The sequence below is a fragment of the Aotus nancymaae genome, unplaced genomic scaffold (genome assembly GCF_030222135.1).
Source record: "Aotus nancymaae isolate 86718 unplaced genomic scaffold, 86718_ANA_hifiasm-v0.15.2.pri h1tg000014l, whole genome shotgun sequence".
In the NCBI taxonomy this organism is placed as follows: domain Eukaryota; kingdom Metazoa; phylum Chordata; class Mammalia; order Primates; family Aotidae; genus Aotus; species Aotus nancymaae.
In genome coordinates this window covers 58,950,302-58,976,903 of record NW_026988425.1, presented here as the reverse complement: position 1 = coordinate 58,976,903, position 26,602 = coordinate 58,950,302, and the positions used below count along the sequence as shown (strand labels likewise).

The 26,602-nt window shown below is 36.2% G+C and overlaps 1 protein-coding gene across 2 annotated transcripts in view; it reads left to right on the top strand.

Annotated features, from left to right (window-relative positions):
- SREK1IP1 (SREK1 interacting protein 1) overlaps positions 1-26,602 on the top strand; it is a 51,375-nt gene that overhangs the window by 5,181 nt on the left and 19,592 nt on the right. Inside the window, exons 1-3 of one of the 2 annotated variants that reach the window (XM_064376013.1) lie at positions 8,152-8,200; positions 9,160-9,207; positions 22,324-22,467. In XM_064376013.1, coding sequence (XP_064232083.1) covers positions 8,188-8,200; positions 9,160-9,207; positions 22,324-22,467 — 205 coding nt within the window. In that variant the 5' untranslated portion in view covers positions 8,152-8,187. Of the gene's footprint in view, positions 1-8,151; positions 8,201-9,159; positions 9,208-22,323; positions 22,468-26,602 lie in introns of those variants that run through there. The other variant, XM_012462279.3, reaches the window with a different exon arrangement.

Below are 26,602 nucleotides of genomic sequence, written 5' to 3'. Positions count from 1 at the left end.
AGTGTGGCCCAGGGAAGCCAGAAGATTGGATATCCTGGTGTAGGGGCTTGATTCATCCCTAGGGGCTTGATTCATCCCTATGGCTTCTTTAACATCGAGTTCAAAGTTATACCCATGATAGATAAATAATGAATATTTAGAGGGTTGATTACTATAACTGCTGCTGAGCAGAATATAGTACTAAACAGGTTAAACTAATACAGTGTTCCTTCTGTTTCATTAGGTAATGAAATTTCTCTGTCTCTTCTTATGCCTTTTTTTTTCACAGATTATTTGTACTTTATAAGGCATGTAGACTAAAGAGTTTTATATATTTCATATCGGTATAAAACTCATATCAGTAGTTTAAACAGCTCTTTGGTTTACTATTTCTCCTTTTGGGGTCAAATGATATTGAAGGCATTTTTTAAATTTTACTTATTTAGAGACAGAGTCTCTCTGTGTCACCCAGGCTGGAGTGCAGGGCACAATCTCAGCTCACTGCAACCTCCACTTCCTGCATTCAAGTGATCCTCATGCCTCAGCATCCCTAGCAGCTGGGATTACAGGTGTATGCCACCACGCCTGGCTAAATTTTGGAATTTTAGTAGAGATGGGGTTTCACCATGTTGCCCAGGTTGGTCTTGAACTCCTGGCCTCAAGTGACCCGTCTACCTCAGCCTCCCAAAGTGCTGAGATTACAGGATCACACCTGGCCTATGAAGACATTTTTAATGGACTATTAAGACATCTGCTATTTCAGAATACTTGAATTGAAAAACTCATTTAGCCCATTTTTAAAATTATGTTATTAATGAAGTATTAATGTTTTAGTAAAAGATTTCTTTCCACTGATTTTTCTACTTTGCCTTTGGTACAGCATTTGGGGTCCCAAAGAAAGGTATATATCTGTGAATTTTTAATATAAATTGGTAGAAAAATTAAATACTTGGAATTTTACTTCACATCAACTTAAGCAGAGCATGTATATTATTTATATAAATAGATATTAGCACTTATAAAATATGACTGCAGTTTGAATTTTAAAAGCAGAAGAAATTGAAATTGTCTCTAAAGGTCTGCAGATTATAACTAAAACCATAATGAAGTAACCAAATGTGAAACTTTTTACTAAACAGAAAATGAATCTAATCTAATTGAATCTAATCCAATTAAAAATGAAAAGAATGGATCTTATGACAGAGATAATTGCAATTTCTAATTACTTAGTACTAAAAAAACTTAGTTACTTAAGCTGTATATGTTTAAGTTTAAGTGATTGTAGAAAATATTTTAATATAATGAAAATGTCAGGCTTCCCTAAATTCCCAAATAGGCAATAAGAAAAATGTAATATTAAGTTCCCAGTGACTAAGTTGTTGACTTTGGAAAGATAGGTGATGCAAAATTTCAAGGAAATAAAGTTAGATCAGATATAGCATTCCTTTGGACACCACTGGCCAACCTGAAGCAACTGCTGTGGACTCTCTATCTTTCTCTCAGTTTTTCTCAGTCCTTTTATTTTTGTCCCTTCTTTTGGTTTTCTCATTTTTTCCATTTCTTCTTTGCCTACCGTTAACTTGAAAATTTTTTTCCTTTGTGCTAACTTTACTAGGATGTAATTTACATATTTTAAAAACAGCACAGATCACAAATGTTCAGTTTGAATAATTTTGACAAATAAGTATGTGTGTATATGCACGTATGTGCACACGCAAATACACACACACACATCTACCTATCACCCAGATTAAGATTTTGAGTATTTTCATCACCACAGAAAGTTTTCTTTTGCCGCTGTTGTTTCCTTCCTCCCATGCCCAGCAGCCATTATTTTTATTTCTATTATTGTTCTCTTTTATTCCTTTTTTTCTAATACCTATTATACCTTGGATGGGCAAGTGACACAGCAGGCACTGTCAGGTTTCTTAGTTGACGACTGGGGTCTGGAGAAGTTGCCAGTTCCCAACTTCTGAAGTACAGTCATGCACCACAAAATGATGTTTTGGTCAATAACTGACTGCATATACAGTGGTAGTCCCATAAGATTATAATACTTTTTACTGTACCTTTTCAATATTTAGGTTTGTTTAGATATACAAGTACTCACCGTTGTGTTACAGTTGCCTGCAGCATTCAGTGACATACTGTACAAGTTTGTAGCTTGGGAGCAGTAGACCATACCATACAGCCTAGGTGTATAAGTAGCCTAATCACCGAGGTTTATGTACACTATGATGTTGCCACAAGGACAAAATTGCCTGACAACACATTTCCTAGAACATATCCCTGTCGTTAAATGAAACATGGCTGTCTTTTCCGAAGCTTATAACCTCAAATCAATAAATATTTGTTGAGTACCTCTTAGCAACTGTACATCATCGTAAGCAGTGAGTTATATTCAAAATTAATGTGGCTACTTTAAGTTACTGGAAGATAAAGAACCAGCCCAATTACCTGTGTCCTCCCACCACCACCCAAGTTGTTTAACAGAATACTAGATTCAGAGTAAGCCCTTAATATTTAACAAGTGTAAGAATGAAGACCTCTAAAATTTGTTCCTGACATCGTGAGTTAATGAAATTATATTCAAAGTCTGCAGTGTAGTCTCTCTGAAGAATTTACAAATGGAATCATTGCCTTTTGTCAGTTAATATTTACTTGACAATTACTTTTCTTAGTGTTAAAGTTTTGTTTAAGGGAGATTTTCCAGACTGGTTTTTGAAAGGGTAATTTAATCACCTTTCACATTTTAAAGGTACCAAAAGGCATATAGTGACATGTCTCTTACTCAACTCTTTCTCCATCCAGACTTACTTTTCTTTCTTCAAGTAACCAACTTATATCCTTACAGAGATATGTCTAATATTTTTTATTTCCTCTTTAATTCTTTTTTTTTTTTTTTGAGACGGAGTTTCACTCTTGTTACCCAGGCTGGAGTGCAATGGCGTGATCTCGGCTCACCGCAACCTCCACCTCCTGGGTTCAGGCAATTGTCCTGCCTCAGCCTCCTGAGTAGCTGGGATTACAGGCACGCGCCACTATGCCCAGCTAATTTTTTGTATTTTTAGTAGAGACGGGATTTCACCATGTTGCCCAGGATGGTCTCGATCTCTTGACCTCGTGATCCACCCGCCTCGGCCTCCCAAAGTGCTGGGATTACAGGCTTGAGCCACTGCGCCCGGCCTCCTCTTTAATTCTTAACTACGAAAAGGTGGCTCACCAGTCAGGACAGATTTATTTTAGAAAAAAAAAAACCTGAGAGGGGCTTTCTGGCCGAGTTAGGTCAGAGGCACACTCTCTAACAGACTAAGAGTTTTTTTTTGTTTGTTTTTTTTTTTTGAGACAGATTCTCGCTTTGTTGTCAGGCTCCAGTCTGGAACGCAGTGGGGTGATGTTGACTCACTGCAACTTCTGCCTCCTGGGTTCAAGCAATTCTTCTGCCTCAGCCTCCCAAGTACCTGGCACTACAGGTGCGCGCCACCGCGCCCAGCTATATTTTGTATTTTAATAGAGATGGGGTTTCACTATATTGGCCAGGATTGTCTCAAGCTCTTGACCTCATGATCTGCTTGCCTTCGCCTACCAAAGTGCCTTGGCCCCAGACTAAGAGTTTTTAAGGATTCAAGGTAGGAGAGTTTATCAGAGGCTTGGACTGCTGTGTCTCTTTGTTGTAATTATCTGGGAGGGAGAGTTGTGTGTCTGTTCCCATTCATCTCTCTGCAGCTGCAGGCATATCCCCTGAGTCTGCTTTTAGCATCCCTTTCTTAGTGCACCTGAAGGGAAAGGAATGTGCTTATTAAGGTCCACTGTTTTACTGGGGCCCATTGTATAAGGGTGAAGTCTGGCAGTTACTCAAGAGACTTTTCCCCCGACCTCTCTCTGTGCCCGAACTGTCTCATCTGTGTTTTACTGTCTGCTCTTTCTGGCTGCTTGTAGTGAGAAGAGAAGTAATTTCCTTGAAATAGTTGAGGCTAGAACAGGAGCTGGAATTTGAAGTGGTGGTGTTTGTCTGAGATGATGGCGCTCCTGCTCTGTCATCATCTTTTTTTTTATACAAATGCCAATATGCCATAAACACTGTTCTGTACCTTGCTTTTTTCTCTTTTCAATATATCTTAGCAATCATGACATCACTAAATAAAGACCATCCTCATTATTTCATACCATAATTGATTTTGCCAGTTCCCTATTGATATTTAGGTTATTTCTACTGTCTCTATTACAAACAATGCTATAATGAATAACATTGTACATAAGTCAGTATGCATTTGTGCAAATAAATTGGGAGGACTCATTCCCAAATGTGAGATTGCCATATTAGAGAGGTGTGTACATTTGTAATTTGGTCAGGTTTTGTCAGCTTGCTTTCCATAGAGATAGTACTAATTTATGCTCCTACACGCAATGTATGAGAGTATGCCTCCCTACACTTCCTTCAACCTTTTCAATCTTTGCTACTCTGATAAGTGAAAATGGAATCCCAGTATAGTTTTTAATGTACATTTTACCTGTTGTTTTAAATAAGACTGAGCATATCTCGACATGTTTCAGAGTCATTTCTATTTCCTTTTCTGTGAACTTCCTTTGCCCATTTTTTTCCTATTGGTTACTAGTTTTTTTCTTAATGATTTGCTAAGCTGTATACATAGGGATAATTGCCCTTTTTTGGTCCTATGAGGTGCAAATTTTTTTTTTTAAGTTTCTGTGTGTCTTTTGAATTTGTTTTTGGTGGTTTTTGCCAGTTTTTTTCTAATGTCAAATTTGTAAGTTTTTATTTAATGCCTTTTGGATTGCAGGTCATGATTAGAAAGGAAAATTTTGAAATGGGCACACTGTATTACTCTGGGCCTTAGCAAACTTCAGAAAGGAATGGAGCGAAGAACTGCACAGGAGCCTAAGGCAGGAAAGTAGGTAACTTAGCTGAGTAGGGCCTCACAATATAGCCCTACTATAGTCAGTTTGACATGGATTTCGAGTACCATTGTATCGGCCAGGGTTCTTATTCCAAACCATAGAAACTGACTAGTTAATTTAGGCAGAAAAGGAAAGATATCAGGTAGCTTACTGAATCTAAGCAAAACCTGCATAATAAGGGTCAGAAAATAGAAATGACCCAGGGAACCCATATCCAAGATCCTGCACAAGGCTAGACCTTGTTAGGGCTGCTACTGCCAGTGACATCAGTGCCCCTGGAAACTGGATCCTGACAGCAGAATGAATTAACTGTCCCCACTTCATTGTGTCACTTGTCTCAGATCCATTAAGTCAGTTGCCTCAAATTAAAACTCTTGGGTAGAAGCATTCAGTTGCCCAGGCAGTCATGAAAATTAAAGACTAATGAAGCTGAAATCATAATTTAGCCAAAGACTGGTGAGGAAATAGCTGATATAAAGTACTTTATTTAGGGTTCTGGTTATATTTCCCTTTCATGTAAAAGTTTCAACTTATTACAAAAGATGACCTGCCAAGAAAAATGTTTCATAGTTTATTCTAAAACTCTGAGATACTTGAATGATGAGTTTTATCTGTGCCTTTTGTCATGAGTTCAATTCGAATATGCTGAGATAAGATTGTTTCAAATCTGTCTATTTCAACATTTTTATTCTGTTGTAGGAATAGTAATGATGCATTTAGCATAATTTTGTTCCATATTTTTTAGCATCTACAGTTTCTATGGAAACAGATTTAACACTGACTCCAATTCTTTGAGCTTTTTTTCAACATGCAGTTGTTTTCATAAATGAAAGGCCCTCAGATTTTATAGTCAATTCTGCTGCAATAAAACATATTTTTAACTATGACAGGGCTTATAGGGAAGCAATGGGATTAGAGCACAATGCTCAAAAGCTTCAATGACACATTAAAAAAAGATAGGCACCAACATGGTGAAACCCTGTCTCTACTAAAAATACAAAAATTAGCCAGGCGTGGTGGTGGGTGCCTGTAATCCCAGCTACTCGGGAGGCTGAGGCACCAGAGTCACTTAAACCCGGGTGGCAGACGTTGCAATGAGATGAGATCATGCCACTGCACTCCAGCCTGGGCGATAGAGCGAGGCTTGGTCTCAAAAAAAAAAAGATAGGAACCTAATAGAAACAGTAGCACAGTTTTACACATGTTAATTGGTTGAAAACTACATAAATATTACAGTAAGTCTGACATTGTACCTTTACAAAACCTGGAGTTTGCTGTGCAAGTGAGCTTCAGAAGAGTTGCAATTCATGAGTTATTATGAAATGGCATAAGAGGGCAATAAGAAATCCATGAAAAGTTTTAACACCAGATGTGAATGGCTGTTGTTTGCAACATTTGCAGTGAACTGAAGTCACTAGAAATGTTTTGCGATATATATGCTTGTGTAGTTTATATACTCCTGGGTGGTTCAGATTAGCTGTATGCAATGTTTGATTTAGTTAGCATTTTATGTGCATTAAAGTCACGTTATACTCAAATTGTTCCCTAATGTATCAGTTACATTAGAATGCTATTTGCATTTTTGAAACAAGTGTTATAGCAGAATAGACTGTACTGTTACTAGAATAATTAGAGACAGGGTCTCACTCTGTCACCTAGGCTGGAGTGCAGTGGTACAGTCATAGCTCACTGTAACCACAAACTCCTGGACTCTAGTGATCCTCCTATCTCAGCCTCCCAGGTAGCTAGGACTATAAGCACATGCCACAACCAGCTAATTAAAAAAAAGAATTTGTAGAGCTGTGGTCTTGCTATGTTGCCCAGACTGGTCCCAAATTCTTGGCCTCAAGGATTCTTCCTAAACTGCTGGGATTACAGGCGTAAATCACGAAGCCCCACCTCAATAATGTATACTTTAAAACAATATTAGAATTTAAGGGGAAAATAACTAATGTTTTAACTTCATAACATCAAAGAAATAGTTTTAACATTATATTTTAAAGTTAGTAATGTTTTACATTTAGACTCTGTATCTAAATATATTATTTAGTTAGGATTATATCTCCATTTCAAGGGTTTGGGAATTATATGCCCTTTAGCAAAGAAAATGGAATAATAGTATACAGGGCCTTTCATTGGTTGATTGAAACCACTATTGGAGGATAAAATTCACTTAAACTATATATGCTTACAATGGAATATTATTCAGCCATAAAAAGGAATGACCTTTGAAAACATTCTGCTAAGTAAAATAGGCCAGGCCCAAAAGACAAATATTGTATGATTTCCCTATATGTGAGGTAACTAGAGTAGACAAACTCATAGAGATAGAAAGTAGAATAGAGATTATAGGGGCTAGAGGGAAGAGGGAATAGTCAGTTGTTTAATGAATACAGTTACTGTTTGGGATGATGAAAGAGTTTTAGAAATGAATAGTGATGATGGTTGTATAACATCGTGAATATACTTAATACACCTAAATTGTACACTTTAAAATGGTTAAGATGGCAAATTTTATGTTATTTATATTTTATCACAATAAAAAGAAATCAGTTTTAATTTGTCTGTGGTATTTATATCTTCAGCATTACCTGCATGTACTACTAATTATACAGGGTTACTATATTTGTAAATATTTATCAGAACTGGGTGGATATATGACTAGTTTGTTTTCTCTTTCCAAAATTTTTTTGAGTGTTAAATTTAAATATTTCTTATAATACCTAGCAATTACAGTAAATTATCTGGAATTTCACCAATTCTTATAAGAAAATAGATTTTTTTTCTTCTAATGGAAAACAGGAAAATATTTGTTAATTTTAATGTCCATATATATATATATATATATATCTAATAAGTTAATTATTTTTGAGGGACAGGACAGAGTAACCTGGAATTTCTTCCTCAATGTTGTAAAATTCCTGGAATGTTTAAACTCTTAACTGTTTATTAAATTTCTTTTATTTTTCAACTTTTAAATACAGTGGATACATTTGCAGGTTTGTTATATTGCGTTATGGTGAGGTTTGGGGTACAAATGATCCCATCACCCAGGTACTGAGCATAGTACCCAACAGTTTTTCAACCCTGTCTTCCCTCCCCTCCCAATGGTCCCCAATATCTACTGTTGTCATCTTTATGTTCATAAGTATTAATATTTCAGCTCCTACTTATAAATGAGAACATGGAGTATTTGGTTTTCTGTTCCTGTGTTAATTCACTTAGGATAATGGCTGCCAACTACATTCATGTTGCTGCAAAAGACGTAATTTTGCTCCTTTTCATGGCTGCATGGTATTCCAAAGTATGTATGTACTGCATTTTCTTTATCTAATCCACCGTTTATGGGCACCTCAGTTGATTCCATGTCTTTGCTATGGTGAATAGTGCTGCAATGAAGATGTGGGTATGCTTCTTTTTGGTGAAATGATTATTACTATTATTATTTTTGGATATGTACCTGGTAATGAGATTGCTGGGTCAAATAATAGTTCTGTTTTAAGTTCTTTAAGTAATCTCCAAATTGCCTTCCACAGTGGCTGAACTAATTTACATTCCTACCAACAGTCTAAGCAATACCTTTTCTCTACAGCCTCACCAATATCTGTTGTTCTTTGACTTTTTAATCATAACTATTCTCACTGGTGTGAGATGGTATCTCATTGTGGTTTTTATTTGCATTTCTCTGATGATACATGATGTGGGGCATATTTTTATGTTATTGATGTATTTGTCAAATAATTTGAGTGAATTGGCCTTTCTATTGATTTATAAGAGTCAGAATAATTGAGTAGGTCATTAAGCTGGGTCAGGGATGACTTTTTTGTTGTTGCTGTTTTTTAAAGAAATAAGTTCTGCTGGGTGCGGTGGCTCTTACCTATAATCCCAGTACCTTGAGAGGCCAGAGGAGGATCTCTTGAGGCCAGACATTTGAGACCAGCCTGGGCAACAAAGCACAACCTCATCTCTAAAAAAAAATTTTAAAGTTAGCCAAATGTGGTGGCACATGCCTGTAATCTCAGCTAATTGTGAGGCTAAGGTAGGAGGATCACTTGAGCCAGGAGTTGGAGGCTGTAGTGAGCTGTGATCATGTCAGTGCACTCTAACCTTGGTGACAGTGAGACTTTGTCTCAACAACAACAAAAAGAAAGAAAGAAAAGGGAGTTCTACAACAAATTGTATGCAAAACTTTTTTATGCAATAAAGTTTTTAGGTTTTTGCATATTTATTTACTTCCTAAAATTCTATCCAATTGTATTTCAGGTTGCAACAAGGACAGTGTCAGAGCAGGCTGTAAAAAATGTGGCTACCGTAAGTACTCTAAAAGATGACATGTTTTGCGTTATTCATACTGGAATCATGGCCTCTTTGGGCAATATAACATAGTTTCCTGATTTCAGGGGCCCCGTTGCATAGTCCTTTAGCCTTAAGCTAACATCTGGTTGTTACAGAAATTCCTCAGTTAGCACTAAAAATTCACTTTTCTTCCCTGCCTTAGACAAATAACAGATATGCATCTGATTACTAACAAAAATACCATGAAGACACAGGTGGTTAGTAGTAGATTTAGGAGTTTGGAGAAAGTATATTTTTTAAGAAGTATATACATATTTATTCTTTCCTTCTTTTCCACACACTAGGAGAAAAGGTAAAGGCAATGCAAACTATCTGTGAAGTTTTTTTGTGTTTATTACATTTACTTTAAAGATTTAATTTATCTTAGAATTTCTGCTCATGGGTGAAAATTTGATTTAAACAATAATTGTTATGATGAATGAAAAGGTAAAATTAAACATGCATAATTATATAATATAAATTTGTAATTTTATACTGTAAATAAATATTCTTCAGTTAAATATAGCAATTCCTAAAGTTTTACTAACAGCTATAATAACAACATTTGCTATTTTCTAAGTTGTTTAGAGACCGTGAGAATTAGCCTGGATTGTTAATGCACTCCAATTCATTGAAGAGTTATTATGTTTTACTAAGAGTGATTTGACAAAAAGATGTTCATGCAAGAACTTGTGATAAGAGAGTACTTGGCAAAAATATCCATCAGAAGGGCACGTTGAAAGGGTGCTGAGAGAACAGGTCACATACTTCCAAACAAAACGAAAACTGGCTCGAGGGAAGCTTGCTGAAGTAGCAAAATTGCGTATATAACTATACATATCACTCACATAAATGAAAACTGAAGAATGTACTTGCATGCAAGAAGTGAGTGCAATGAAATCTTTTCTATTTTTAAATTTGTTTATATTTATTTCTGCTTTCTTTCAACCATGCTAACTTAAGTATCATTGCTAACTTACCTGCCTCATTTCTTTAGTCAAGAATTAAGAACCTACCAATGCTTCATTTACTTCAAAATCTGGAATGGATTTCCCAGTCTGTCTACTAATATCAGTCTCTACACTTAGACTTCTTTTTACCTAAGACTTTGAGGAAAGCAATTAAATTCATTTTCTGGAAGTAGAATATTTGTTGATGTAGTCTCCTTATTGTTGTTTTATTTAAGACAACAATGGAAGCATCTGCAGTAATTAGAATCCTTTTAGAGAAGCTAACTCAGCAAATAGTTTTGTCAATCTTTCTACATTTAGTTATTTTTGCTTTATTATTTAGATCATTGATTTTAGTGATTTAGTTATTAAACAATTTCTGATTTGTCTCCTGTGGAAAAATTTAGTAATATTTCCCTTCTGCATTAAATTTACGTCTCTACAACTATTAAAGATGAAGGCCTTTTCAACTTACATGTCTTTCTAATAGAAATTGCATTTACAAATTAGCTTCTCTTTTATTTGGGGGCCAGAATTTTTGTATTGCTTGTATAGAGGTAAGAGAAAGGTCAAGAAGACCATTTGAAATATTTTTAATGCCCCAAAATATGGGTATTTTTCAGTTATTTGCAAAAGAATAGTCTCTTTTGTTGCGAAAATAGTTGTTCAGATTGTACAATATAAAGAATTTCAATACTTGATAGAAAAAGATCTTAGTATATTTTAATAATGGATATATTGTTTTCTAAAATTTCAAGTTAAGGATGAATATATTATTAAATAACATAGGTCTCTTTCTGTGGCAGAATTTCCTTAGCGAAATTAACTTAAAAGAAATTAACAGAAAAAGAGTTATTTCAATAATGAGTTTTTATTAGAATTTTTTTAAGTTGGTACCATCAGAATATTTAAAAACTACAAGGACATTAAGCCTTGAGATTATTTATGGGACAAATGTCTCAAATAACTATGATAGTTCTCAGAAAGTATGATTAAAAGATTAGTATAGTAGACCCGATGGTTGATCATAGCAGCAAGAAATAGAAACAAATATGTAAATACCTCTAACATTTTACATAAATATAAATTTATCACTTTTTTAATTGCCTGTTCATATGTCTGTTTATTGGTGTTCAGTCTTGTTTGTGTAAACCACATCTGAAATGCATTTTCTATTTTTTTGTTGTTGTTGTTGAGATGGAGTTTCGCTCTATTTTTTATAGTTTGCTGCTTCAAAGGTAGACAAGAAGTTAAGATACTTGAAAAGAAATGTATCGTTAATTCTCAAGCACAGGTGGTACTGCCTCCCTAGAAGTCTGTAGAGGTGTTTTTTAGTTGTCAACAACAGGATACAGGGCGTAGCACTATGACACTTACTATGTAGAGCTCAGAGATTGTAAACGTCCTACAATGGTAGGACAGTCCTAGACAGTGAAGAATCTTCTGGCCCCAAATGCCAATGGCAGTCCCATTGAGAAACAGATACCTTCTCCCATTATTTTAGGTTCTTTTTTTCCTTTTATAGTCTTATTGCCATTGCCTAATTTGTCAACTGCTTTTTTTTTTTTTTTTCTTTTTTTCTTTTTTTGAGACGGAGTTTCGCTCTTGTTACCCAGGCTGGAGTGTAATGGTGCGATCTCGGCTCACCGCAACCTCCGTCTCCTGGGTTCAAGCAATTCTCCTGCCTCAGCCTCCTGAGTAGCTGGGACTACAGGCATGCACCACCATGCCCAGCTAATTTTTGTATTTTTAGTAGAGACGGGGTTTCACCATGTTGACCAGGATGGTCTCGATCTCTTGACCTCGTGATCCACCCGCCTCGGCCTCCCAAAGTGCTGGGATTATAGGCGTGAGCCACTGCGCCCGGCCTTATCAACTGCTTTTTAAAAGCAACTTATTGAAGTCTTTCTAACAGTACAGCTTTTGTTTCCTAGAAACAACCAACCTATTTTTCTACACATTTATATTTTGCTGACCTATATGATATTCAATTAAACATATTTTAGAATAACCAAGAACAGGCTCCTCATAAAGTATCAGATGGTGGAGTAAAATAATATAGGCATAAACCAAGGGAGAGTGACTAGGAAGATAAGACAAAAGAAACAAGAGTGCAAAGGAGTAAATATTTTCAAAATTGAAGGGACAGTGTCAGGTGCAACAGATAAGATTTGTAAGAAATGAATTGAAAAATGTTCATTGGGTTTGGCAGATAGGATGCTTTGTTTACCTTAGCAAGATTAGTTTAAGTAGAGTTGTATGAAACAAGCTGTGTAGATTCAGGCCTGAGTGGTGGGAGATGAAGTAAAGAAAGCCAAGGTAGTCTCCATTTTCAAGAAATTTTTTTAAGATATAAAATGTTTGTATAGACTGAGGGAACATTAGAGGACATATTGCAAATACTGGAGATAAGAAAAGATTAATAGGCAAGTTTCTCTAAGAGATATGACAAAGATACCTCTGAAGTTTGGAGGGAACTAGATGAGAGTAGATACAGATGTTTTCAGGTGGAGATAGAAAGCAGAAAGCAGAAGATGCAGCCTGGTAATCTCAATTTTCTTTTTAAATTAGAAGACAGGATTGTCTCCTTAGGGAGTTTGAGTAGGACAGGACAGTGACTGATGAATGTTTTGAGGCAGGTACAAGTTTAGGAAAGTCATTGAGAAAAGTAGGAGAGAAAGTTGACTAAGGACAATTAAAAGATGCTAATATGCATAAACATGTGGTTGTTAAACGCAGGCATTGCTTGACTACTCTGTGGGGTGGTGGCTGTGGTGGGGGGTGGGTAACAATCCAGAGAAATGGTAACTTTGAGTCAGATTCATTTGTCTGCAATGAGGATGAACTAGTGTATATAAAAGAGTCAGACTTGTAAAAGGTTGTTCATATTGTCAGTAATGAGAGATTTAAGACTGGGAAAAAATGAAGGTATTAAGGGACTGAAGATCATAATGAGAATCAAAAACAGATCTATACGTGAGTATAAATGAATGAAAAAGCTGGAAGGATTAAAGACACAGAGTTTAATATTGGAGTTTAAAATTTCAGTGATAAAACAGTTGCAGATAATGACAAAGACCATAGTGTGGCCATGAAATCTAGAATGTCAGGGAACTGAGAAAAGCTATCCAACAACCTAGGCTGTCCATTCAAGTTCATGGCAGAGCTTGGAGTAAACAGCTAGAGTGTGAGCCAGATTCAAAATATTTCAATGAATGGAGCTATCAACCTGCAGCAGGCAGCTGAATGGACAGTTAAGGACTACTACTTGGAAACAATATTGAGAAGCCTGGAGAATACTAATAATACTGAGGTAAAGGATCATTAACTATAGAGAAATGCCCTCAAGGAAGAGCCAAATATCCCATAAGGGTAGTGGTAACATTATCTGAGCACATAGGGCAGTTACATGTTTAAGAATCTATCAAAAAAGACTAGGAAAGAGGGGCAATGATCAGCTAGGTCAGTGAGGGAAATAAAACAGATAAATATGAGGATAAGACTTCCAAGGAAGGTAGCCAGGTGCAGTGGCTCATGCCTGTAATCCTAGCCCTTTGAGAGGCTGAGGCAGGCAGATAGCTTGAGCACAGGAGTTTGAAACCAGCCTGGACAACATGGTGAAACCCCATCTCTACAAAAAAAAAAAAAAAAAAAAAAAAAATACAAAAACTAGCTAGGCATAGTGGCATGTACCTGTAGTCCCAGCTACTTGAGAGGCTAAGGTGGGAGGTTGGCTTGAGTCCAGGATGCAGAGGTTACAGTGAACTGAGATTGCGCCACTGCACTCCTGCTTGGGCAACAGAGTCAGATCCTCTCTCAAAGAAACAAAAGACTTCAAGAAAGATTGTATGACTACAGAAGAGGCCAGCATTTTTCGGGGAGGAACCAAAATATTAGGGAGGTGGAAGTTTGGTGGAATTAACTGGGTTTAGGAATTTAAAAGCTTATAAAATAATTTGTTTGTTCTCAAATCTGAGGATTTTAGATAAAGTCTGGTTCAAAGTTAGTAGTTGTTAGCATAGTCTATATATTCTGTAATCCCAGAAGTAGGCATTTGGGTACCCTAGTTATAAAACAAGAGGGGCTTTTTTGTGTGTGTACATTGTCAGATTTTTATTCACATAGTCAAAATGAAACTGGAGGGCTTTTTTTTTTTTTTTAATTACTTGGCATTTGCTAACCTAGCTACTCCTGGATGGAAGAAAGGGGAGAATATACTTTTCCTTGTATTAGTAAAATAAATGGTCATAGCCTGGTACCATGCATTAAATACTTATTTGGTGCTAGGCTCTGTACTAACTGCATGAAAGATAGGATTTTATTCTTAAAACAACTCTGTGAAGTAAGTTTCATGATCTCCGGTTTTATGAACATTCAAGACCAGTGGCTCTGTAGTGCCAGATTACTTAGTTACAAACCTCTGCTGGCACTTACTATATGACCTTAGACAAATTGCTTCATCACTGTGTTTCAGTTTCCTGTCTGTAAAGTGAGATCATTATAGTACCTAATTCCATAGAGTTGTGAACATTAAATGAGTTCATGCAAGTGTTTGGATCAATGACTGGCTTCAGTAAGTCCTCAATAATTGTTGTCATTTTTGTTATTGTTACAAATCAGAAAACTGAGGCCCAGGGTTACTGTGTTAGTTGGTGGGAAAACTGAGATACGAACTCTGGTTATCTGTAAGATTTAACACTATGCCATGCTCTTTTTCGTTTACTTTGCTTAAAAAGTTGTGTTAAAATATATATAACATAAAATTTGCCATTATAACCATTTTTAACTATAAAATTTGGTGACAGTAAATGAATTCACAATGTTGTACAGCCATTACCACTTTTTTTTTTTTAACGGAGTCTCGCTCTGTTGCCGGGCGCGGTGGCTCACACCTGTAATCCCAGCACTTTGGGAGGCTGAGGCGGGTGGATCACGAGGTCAGAAGATTGAGACTATTCTGGCCAACATGGTGAAACCCTGTCTCTACTACACACACACACACACACACACACACACACACACACACACTCTAGCTGGGCATGGTGGCATGCACCTGTAGTCCCAGCTACTTGGGAGGCTGAGGTAGGAAATTCACTTGAACCCAGGAGGCAGAGGTTGCAGTGAGACATTTATTCCACAACTTTTTCATTGCCCCAAATCTGTAATCATTAACCAGTTACTCTCCCCTTAGTAACCTCTGTCTATTCTCTGTGAATTTGCCTATTCTAGATATTTTATATAAGTAGAATCATACAAGTATTTGTCCTTTTGTGTCTGGCTTATTTCCCTTAGCATAATGTTTTCGTAATTCATCCGTGTTGTAGCATGTATTATAACATCATTCCTTTTAATGACTGGATTATTTCCTATATGTATATAGCACATTTTGTTCCATTCCTCTGTGGATAGATACTTGGTTGTTTTCACATTTTGGCTATTATGAATAGTGCTGCAATGAATGTTGATATACAAGTATCTGTTTGAGTCTCTGTTTTCAATTCTTTGGAGCACGTACACAGGAGCACAATTACTGTGTTGACTTTTCTGAAAAACTGCCAAACTGGTTTTCATAACAGCTACGTCATTTTACATTTCCACTAGAAATGTACAAGGGCTCTAATTTCTCTGTATTTTTGTCAATACTTGTTATTTTCCTTTTTAAAAAATAGCCATTTGTGATAATAAGAAATATATATTTGGTCATTGTCCCTGGTTCTTGACACAGAACTTCAAAAACTCTTGGAATTTTCTGAGTGATAGGGGTGATAGGAGCATCTTTTATTATTCATAGCATGCCCCTTTCAACCATGCCTGAGTTTATACTAATAAGGTGATTCTTGGGAGTCTCCTAGATAATTTCAAGGTGGGGCCAGTTGCCAGAGAAACAATCTGTGTGATTAGAAAGTTGGAGCTTTCAGCCCCACTTCCAGATCTCCAGAAAGGGGAGAGGGATCAGGAGCTAGAGATTGAGTTTAATCACCAGTGGTCAATGACTGAGTCAATCATGACTATCTAATGGGGCCTTCATAAAAACCCCTAAACTACAGGGTACAGAAAGCTGCTGGGTTTGTGCACACATAGAAGTGCTACAGTTGTGGCACACACAGTGCATGGAAGCTCTATGCCCTTTTTTTGTCCTATGCATCTCCTCCTTTTGGCTGTTCTGAGTTCCATGCTGTATAATAAACTGGTAATAGTAAGTAAACTGTTTTGTTGAGTTCTGTGAGCCTTTCTAGCAAATTTTCAAATTTGAGGAGTGATTGTGGGAACCCCCTGACTTTATAAAGCTGTGACCCAGTCTTGTGATTGGCATCTGAAATGGGAATGGTCTTGTGGGTCTGAGCCCTTAACTTGTGCTAACCATGGGTAGTATCAGAATTGAATTGAATTTCAGGACACCCAGTTAGTGTCCAGAAAGTTGGAGAACTGGCTCTTGGTGTAGAAAAAACGCACACAATTGATGTCAGAAGTGTTATGAGTAGAAACAATTTAGACCATATTCGTAGGTATGAAGTGGTATCTGATTGTGGGTTTGATTTGCATTTCCTTAATGACTAATGATGTTAAGGATCTTTCCATATGCTTATTGGCCATTTGTATTTCTTCCCTAGACAAATGTCTATTCAAGCCCTTTGCTCATTTTTTAACTGGCTTGTGTTTTTGTTGTTGAGTTATAGTTGTTCTTTATGTATTCTGGATATTAAGCTCTACCAGATAGAGAATTTGCAAATATATTCCCCCACTCTGTCACTTTTCACTTTCCTGACAATAATCTTTGAACAGAAGTTTTTAATTCTGATGACCATTTTATCAATTTCTTTTATTTTGTTGCTTGTGCTTTTGGTGTCAGATCAAATAATCCATTGCCAAATTCAAGGTAATGAACATTTGCTCCTTTGCTTTCTTCTAAGAGTTTTATGGTTTTATATTTTATTTGACCCATTTTTAGTTAATTTTTGCCTATGGTCTGAGGTGAGGAATTCAACTACATTCTTTCCCATGTGGAAATCCAGTTGTCACTGTCCCATCTGTTGAAAAGACTATTCTTTCCACCCTGGATGGACTTAGCACTCTTGCTAAAACTCAGTTCACTATGTATGTATGCGCTTATTTCTAGACTTTCAATTCTATTCCCTTGGTCTGTATGTCTATTCTTATGCCAGTACCAACTTCTTTGATTACTGTAGATTTATGATTAGTTTTAAAATCAAGAAGGGTGAGCCCTCCACCTTTTTTTTCTTCTGCATTGTTTGCTGCAAGAACATCTAGATTGCTAGCCATAAGAACTGTAATTTGGAACACAGTTATTTCCTAGGCTTCACTAACTTATTCCCCAATAGGAAAAAAAAACAGTAAGAAACTTTATTTGTAGTTTCACAATTAATTTGTCTTATCACCTTATGGTCACTTTGCTTGAAGCAAAGCTAAAATGGGTATGGAGCAGAGACTGCTACAGTGTGGTCATTGTTTAAGCATTTTATTTGTTTAAATATTTATTTCAATGAGAAGTATTTGGGTACAAAGCTAGCTTGAGTACAGTAAAGTTTGTATCATCAGGAGTTCTTTTTTTTTTTTTTGAAGCAGTCTCACTCTGCTATTCAGGCTAGAGTGCAGTGGCGTAATCTTGGCTCATGCAACCTTCACCTCCCAGGTTCAAGCAATTTTTGTGCCTTAGCCTCCTGAATAGCAGGAATTACAGGTATACACCACCATGCCCAGCTGATTTTTATATTTTTAGTAAAGACAGGATTTCGCCACGTTGGCCAGGCTGGTCTCAAACTCCTAGACTCAAGTGAGCCACCGTGCCCTGCCTGTATCATCAGGAGTTCTGATCAAAGAGGCAAGCCAAACCTAGAAAGCCTTCCATTCTGCTCCAAACACATAACAATGCAGGAGAATAAAAGTGTTATCTCAACAGCAGCAACAACAACAACAACAAATCAGCTCAAAAGAATGAAAGGGAAATCCCCAGGTGTTAGACAAGAAGAGGAGCTCGAAGTCAGAGCAGGGAATGTAAGCTGAACACAGTGGATCCATAGGCCTAATGGGTAGGCCTTTCAGAGCCTTAGAGTGAAGCCTTCAAGCCCTGTTGATGGCAGTATGGCAAGGGTGGAGCCCCTCACATAAAGTCAGACTCCTCAAAAAGGCTGTGAAGCAAGGATTAGAAGAAATTTCACTCACTGTCTAAAGAAAGAAGCAAGAATGCATATAGCGTGTTTGAGCTTCCATAAAAGAATCAGAAGAAAATGAATAATCAAGAATTGACAATGTCAGCTTACACCTTGTAAGTATATGTAGGTATGAGGAGTGAATTTACACTGCTTCCTTCTTATAGGCAGGAACTATTTTTCCCATGCTAAGAAATTGATGTTAAAAATTGTGCTGATATCAAATCAAATTTAAAAAATTAAGTCCAACTACGTGTTGTGATTAATAAAACTATACATGAAACTAAAAACTACAGAGAAATTTCCAAAATAAAGGGATAAGGAAAAAACATATTTGACTGAACATTGCTGATATTCCACTGTTTTACCTACAAAAATGGCAATTTCATATTACTCAATGAATAATAAACAAAAGAACACTAGTGGAACTGTTAGTGGTGGTGGGTATTTGAGTTACTGGTGGCGAATCCATACAGGTCTGCAGAAACCTCAATTCTTGCCACCTCAGAAGATAGAATTCTACTGAGGGTCATAAGACAGAAAAAGAGACTGAGGCAAGTTTCAGAGCAAGAGTGGGCATTTATTAAAAAGCTTTAAAGCAGGAATGAAAGAAAGGAAAATATACTTGAAAGAGGCCCAGATAGGCACCTTGAGGTCAAGTGCCCCATTTAACCTTGAACCTAGCATTTTACGTGCTGGCCTACTTCCAGCATCTTCTGCCCCTTTCCCTTCGTTCTTCCCTTATGTGCGGTGTCTTGCTTGCGCTTGGAAGGTAGGCATGCACAGTGTGTTTACTGGAGTTGTACACATGTTCACCTGAGGCTTTCTTCCCTTTTCTGGTGATATGCTCCCTGAAGGTCATATTCATTCATTTTGTCTCTTAATGTATATGCTTGAGCCCACTTGCCCAGTTCTTGAGATCTTATTGGAAGCTGCTGATTATCAATTTCAGGTATTTTTTTTTTTTAAAGATGGGGTTTCACCATGATGGCCAGGCTGGTCTTGAACTCCTGACCTCAGGTGATCCCCCCACCTTGGCCTCCCAAAGTGCTAGGATTACAGGCGGGAGCCACCGCGCCCGGCCTAATTTCAGGTATTTTTTATCTATTCAGAAACTGCCTCTCCCTGGCACTGGCAGTGACTGATTATCATTTTAGAGAGGCAGTGTGACAGCTGCCGGACCATCACTTGATAGTTGCCAGATGTTCCTTGTGAGTGGGGGAGCCCTCTCTTGCTCATGCCTGACTAGCTACCTTCTGTAGCAGAAACATTGTAATTTCAGACTCTTGAGGCAAAAGCACTACTATGGATACGGGGAAACTCAAAAACAATAAACTAAAGAGATAAAATAATGATCTTGAAAGCATTTACTAATGTCTCAAAATATATATAGCAAAAACTGTATTACAAGGAGAAATTGACAAATCTACCCTAGAGAAAACCTGGTGCATCCACAAAAAGAGACATGTACAGCTGCTCATTTCAGCATTGTTTATAATAGCAATTATTGACAAATTAATACTTGTACAATTTTAAGTACTTCTATCAGAAATTATTAGACAAAAAATTAATGTGGAACAGAATTGAACAAGCAAACGTTGAATCCTTTTCAACAAATAGCAATATATAGTTGTGTACAGGGATACATTCTGAGAAATGTGTCATTAGGCAATTTCATCTTTGTGTGGACAATATAGAGTATACTTTCACAAAATTGGATGTATAGTCTACTACACTCCTAGGCTACGTGGTGTAGGCTGTTGTAGCTAGGCTACAAGCCTGTACCTCATGTTACTGTACTGAATAGTTAGTGTAGGCAATGGTAACACAGTGGTAAGTACTTTTTGTGTCTATACAGATCTAAACATTGAAAAGGAACAGTATTGTAATCTTATGGGACCAATGTTGTCTATGTGGTCCATCATTGACCTAAACACCGTTATGCAGTACGTGACTACGTTTTTAAAATACGTAACAAATATTTCCTAAGTTTACTACATCCTAGGCCACGAAAGAAGTCTCCAACTTTGGGAGGCCGAGGCAGGCAGATCACAAGGTTAGGAGTTCAACTACCAGACTGGCCAACATGGTGAAACCCCATCTCTACTAAAAAATACAAAAATTAGTGGGGCATGGTGGCTTGTGCCTGTAATCCTAGCTATTTGGGAGGCTGAGGTAACAGTGTAATAAATTTAGAGATAGACAATAAACACAAAGGCTGAAAATTCCATATTTTGAAGATAAAAACAGTGTTTCTGAATGATTCATTTGAAAGGAAATCACAGTGAGGAAAACTTGTTTTAATAATATGGCAAACTGGATTAAGAAACAACTAAGAAACTTGTATAAAATGTGCAGTACACATTTTAGATACGTTAATATACCAGGAAGAAAATAAAGAATTAAGGAATATTCAAAGGCCAACAACCAAAGGAAAGGAGAAGTTCCAGGAATTAAGCCTTGGGAGTATTTGATGAACCCAAGGCTCTTGAACTTCTATTTTTCATGGGCTGGCAGGATGCAGAAGATAAAACCAAGGCCCAGGGCCCTGCCCAGGCAAGATTGGAATTCTAATCAGAGAGTCTCTGATATAAACCTAGGCCTCCCAAAGGTTTTCACCTACAAAATAAGAGAGAACTAGAAACAAATCCTAGCATAGACTTGTAGTGAATCATTAGTGGATCGTGAAATGAATTATTTGGTCACCATTAGCATTAGTTTTTTTCAACTTTGAATGTAGAAATCCTTCATGTAACTTTTGTTTCAGTTTTTGTGTTTTAGGGTGTATTTATCCATGAATATGTGTGTGAGTGCACTTGGTTGCATTATTTTTCATTGTTCTCAATTGTTAAGAAAACTTGAAATCTGTAACCCTAGAGAAAACCTAGTACATGTGCACAAAGAGACATGTACAACTAATTTCAACATTATTTATAATAGCAAACTACTGTAAGCAATCTACATTTCTATCAGTAGTACGATAAATAAATAAATATAATTTTCATACAGTGGAACATTATCAATTAGATAAAATGAGCAAATTACACCTGTTTATGTTAACATAGATAAATCACAAAATACTGGGTGGTGGGAAAAAATTGCAGAATAATAGGTATAATTGAGTTTATTTTTTAAAAAAATACATATCACAATGTTTGGGAATGATAGAGACCAACTTCTGTGCAGTCACTTCAGAGGACAAAAAAAATGAGATGAGATTGAGAAAGTGTTCCAGAAGTTGATTCAAGCTCTCCAGCTGTGTGCGTGTGTGTGCACAGGCATGCGAGTGAGCTTTTTCCTTAAACAAATTTACAGTATGCCAAAATGTTAATGTATGAATGATAGGTATTTAGGTATTGGTTGCATTATTTCCTGTACTTTTATGGTGTTTGTAATATTTGACTTTTAAAACATATCATATGTAAGTAGAAAACTGTTGTAGTTTTCTTAGTCTTTAGAGGAATGATACAACAATTAAATGTTTAGGTATTCTTTAGTAAAGCACATTCAGTTATATTAATGCTTGTCTATTATGTCAACTTTAATTAGATGAAAGGTATATAATTTCATAAGTATATTAGTCATACTGGGAAAGAAAAAGTATGGGTAAGGAATACAGTATAAAATTCCAAATATGATGCTATTTTTTAAATTTACTTGTTTAAAAAATTACTGTAGTTTTAGAAAGGGAAATAGAATAACTCAGTACTTTGAAATCCATAAGAAGTGGCTCCAAAAAATGCTTATTGAATAAGGAGTTCTGATGACGAAAGGAAAAAATTCTTTGAGTATTACATTCATGAAAAAGTATAGGGAAAATAATCAAACTACCACCAACTGAATAAAAGTTAAAGCTTTCTACATTATATTATTGAAATTGTAACTTCTTGGTTACAGTGAAGCAACAAAACATACAAATATATATAATGTATCTATAGTTTTATCAGTCACATTTTTTTGTTTGTTTCATTTAGCTGGTCACCTGACTTTTGAATGCCGCAATTTTCTCCGAGTAGACCCTAAAAGGGACATAGTTTTGGATGTCAGCAGTACAAGTAGTGAAGATAGTGATGAAGAGAATGAAGAACTGAATAAATTGCAAGCATTACAAGAAAAAAGTAAGCAATAATTTTTTTCATTCTTTAGAAATGTTTGTAAATGTTCTGTCATATTATGTCATGCTTATCCATTACACTTATCATTAAGAGCTCTTTTATAGTTTATCTAAGAGCTACTGCACAGGAAATGGGTTTTAAATATTATGAGTTATTTGCCTAAGATTGAACAGCTAATCAGTTATGGATCCAGGAGGCAAGTCTATTTCTGATACACAGCTCATGTTTTTTGTTGTTGTTTTCCCCCCATCACATTAGAATATGTGTCAAATGGCTGAAAAAATGTTATTTAAGATTTGGTTCCTAGTCCTATTTGGCAGTTTGTTTTGGCACGTGATTTGCACCAAGTCACTTAACCACTCTGAGGCTCAGCTGCCTTGTAGGGTAACACAAAATATTGGATTGTCAAATCATGCTCATGCAGATCAGCGATCTTAGCCAGTATCAAGCTTCACTAATAATTTCAAGTATACAAGTGATCATGAGGCATAGGCAAAGCAGAGAGTTCTAGGCATGCCAATACAGCTTCCCAAGTATTTCCTTTCTGCTTCAGAACCCACTCTGATTAATATTAACATAAGAACTTTCTTTATTACTTACACCAAAGTTGATTTGGTCATAAAACGTACTCATTTTATGCTTGGATAGTTACATTTTCCAGGCAGTTATGCCCCATTAATCCATAGATTCCAGGTTGGTTTACCATAAACAATCTCAGCTACATCCTAAAAGTATGTAAATAATAATTATATAAATAAGAAGAATTCTGTAGCTAACAGATATCATTTATGTTTTTTCCAGGAGATTTGTTGTTAGTGTTTCAGAGAGATTTCTCCAGGTCTGTCTTCCTGGGCACATGCTCCTCTCTCCCTAGAGAGAGAGTAGATTGTAGACCTATTATTTAACCCTTTCTTTTTCACATTGTGTATAAAATGGCTCATCCTTGCAGTGGGGTTTTTAGAGATTAAATGTGAAGCTATAAATGAAACTACTTCGTAAACTACAAACTGTGATGTAGTAAATATCACTCTGAAATAAAATAAAACTTATTTGAATGTGATCTTAGACAAAAGGAATGACAGAGTTGCAAATTTTAGATTCATTTTAGTTTAGACTATCAATGAACAGTAAACAATAAATTTTGTTTTTAATGTCAAGCTTTCCATATTATGTCCAGTTAAGATAAGTGAAGAAGTCAAATGTAAGGTGCTAGAACAAGCTGAAAAGGAAAAAGAGGGAAAGAATCCCAAGAAAGCAAACAAGAGTCATATCATATATGAGTATATACAGCTTCAGGGTAAAGATAATTGATTGAATACACACCCTTACTTTTGTTCTCTACTGAAATACCACTAAAATGACAGAAGTAGAAAATTCAAAAGCATAAACTTACAAAGGCAAAGAAAATGAGCTAGGAAGGAATAGCAGTAAAATTTTGGAAACTGAGAAGCAGATGGATGATAACTGATTGCACTCTTGAAAAAGCTAAATTCTTTAGCAGTATGGAAAGCTGTGGAGTAACCTGATATATATTCTAAAATCCCCTAAAGACATGATAATTAGTATCCTTGGGTACCTTTAGCAGTATGGAAAGCTGTGAAGTAACCTGATACATATTCTAAAATCCCCTAAAGACATGATAATTAGTATCGTTGGGGTTGAATATAAGGCTAAAAACAGGAAAATTGGTTGGAAGTCTCCAGGAGTTAGATCTTCAGTTTCCTTCCTCTGTGGAGACAGATGACTTCCCTTTGTCACCCCAGCAGACTACTGGAGGTTTATTTTCTAGACAAGGTGAAACATAAGTTCTTTAAATTGGGACACATTAACCATAGCTGAAAACAGGGAGGAAGTTAAAGGCTGAGAACTTTCCAGCCCTCTTCACCTATTTGGTTCCCGGACATATGTCACAATTAGTCTAGGAAATACTTCACTCAAATAAGTTCCAGAAAGAAAATTTCCAAGAACTGAAGGACATTAGTTTTACAATTGAAAAGGTTCCACAAGTACCAAACACAGAGCTAAAAATAGACTCACACAAAGGCACACCATTATAAAACTTCATATCACAGGGAACAAGGAAAATACAACCCAGGCTTCCAGGATCAGGGATTAAACAGGTTATCAGTCTAAGATCAGGAGTCAGAATAGATTTCCACTTCTCCAAAGCAGTCCTGAAAGCTAATAGATGTGGGGATGCCTTCAAATTTTAGAAGGGAAATTATATCCAAGTCAGAATAATATTCTCAACCAAATTATTAGCCAAGTGTGAAAATAGAATAAAGTTGTTTTCAGATCTCATTTTTGGTTAATTTTTATATATGGCATGAGGTGAGGGTACAGTTTTATTCTTTGGTATGTGGATATAATGCTTGACCCAAGACCATTTGCTGAAGACATCCTTTTCCCATTGTGTGTTCTTAACACCCCTCTTAAAATCAGTTCATCATATATGCCTGTGTTTATTCCTGGACTTTCTGTTCTTTTCCATTGATCTATGTGTCTGTCTTTATGTCAGTACAATACTGTTTAATTACTATAGCTTTTTAATATATTTTGAAATCAAGGAATGTGATGCCTATAGCTTTGTTCTTCTTAAGATTGCTTTGGCTATATGGGGTTTTTTGTGGTTCCATATACATTTTTGGATTTTTTTTTATATTTCTGTCAAAAGAGCCATTGGGATTTTGATAGGGATTTCATTAAATCCATAGATTGCTTTAGATAATGTAGGCATTTTAACAATATTCTTTCAATCCATGAACACAAAGATTGTCAAATGCTCTTTCTGCATCTATTGAAATATTAATTTGATTTTTAGCCTTCCTTTTCTTAATGTAGTTTATCACATTTATTGATTTGCATATATTGAGCCATCCTTGCATCCCATGGATGAATTTCGCCTGATCATAGTGTATAATCTTTTTAATGAGTTTGGTTTGCTAGAATTTTGCTGAAGATTATTTCATATATGTTTATCAGGTATGTTGGTCTCTAATTTTCTTTTCTTTCTTTTCTTTTTTTTGAGGCAGAGTCTCACTTTTGTTGCCCAGGCTGGAGTACAGTGGCGCGATCTCAGCTCACTGCAGCCTCTGCCTCCCGGGTTCAAGCAGTTCTCCTGCCTCATCCTGAGTAGCTGGGACTACAGGCGCGTGCCACCATGCCCAGCTAATTTTTGTATTTTTAGTAGATGCGAGGTTTCACCACGTTGGCCAGGATGATCTTGATCTCCTGACCTCATGATCTGCCCACCTCGGCATTCCAAAGTGCTGGGATTACAGGTGTGAGCCACCATGCCTAGCCTGTAATTTTATTTTCTTAAGGTACGTTTGTCTGGCTTTGGTATCAGGGTGATGCCAGCCTTGCAAAATAAGTTTGGAAGTGATCTCTTCTCTCCAGTTATTTCGAAGTGCTTGAAAAGAATTGGCTTAATTGCTTTTTAAATGTTTGGTAGACTTCACCAGCAAAGCCATCTAGTCCTGGTCTTTTCTCTGTTGGGAGGATTACTGACCCAAATGCCTTAATTATTACAAGTCTGCTCCTATTTTCGATTTCTTCATGATTCAGTCCTAATACATTGTATATTTTGAGTAATGTATTCTTGTAAGTTATCCGATTGGTTGACATATGTATATATCATTGTGTTCTTTAAGATCCTTTATAATTCTGTGGCATCATTTTTACTCTCTTCTTTCAGTTCTAATTTAGAGCCCTCTCTTTTCTGACTTAGTCTAGTTAAAGATTTGTCAATTTTATCTTTTTATTAAAAAAAATTCTTAGTTTCTTTGAGCTTTTCTGTTGTTTTTCTAGTCTCTATTTCTTTTTTTTTTTTTCTAGTTTCTTAAAGGTATAATGTTTGGTTGTTTATTTTGAGACTCTTCTTTTTTTTTTTTTTTTTTCCTTGGACAGACAGTATGAACCACCACACTTGGCCCTCTTCTTTCTTAATACAATCATTTATCATATAAACTTCCTTTTTAGTACTGCTTTTGCTGAATCCCATAAATTGTGGTGTGTTGTAATTTCATTTATCTAGATTGTTTTTAAATTTCTCTTTTGATTTCTTCTTTGACTCAATGGTTGGTCAGGTGTGTGTGGTTTAATTTCTACATATTTGTGAATTTTCCAGTTTTCCTTT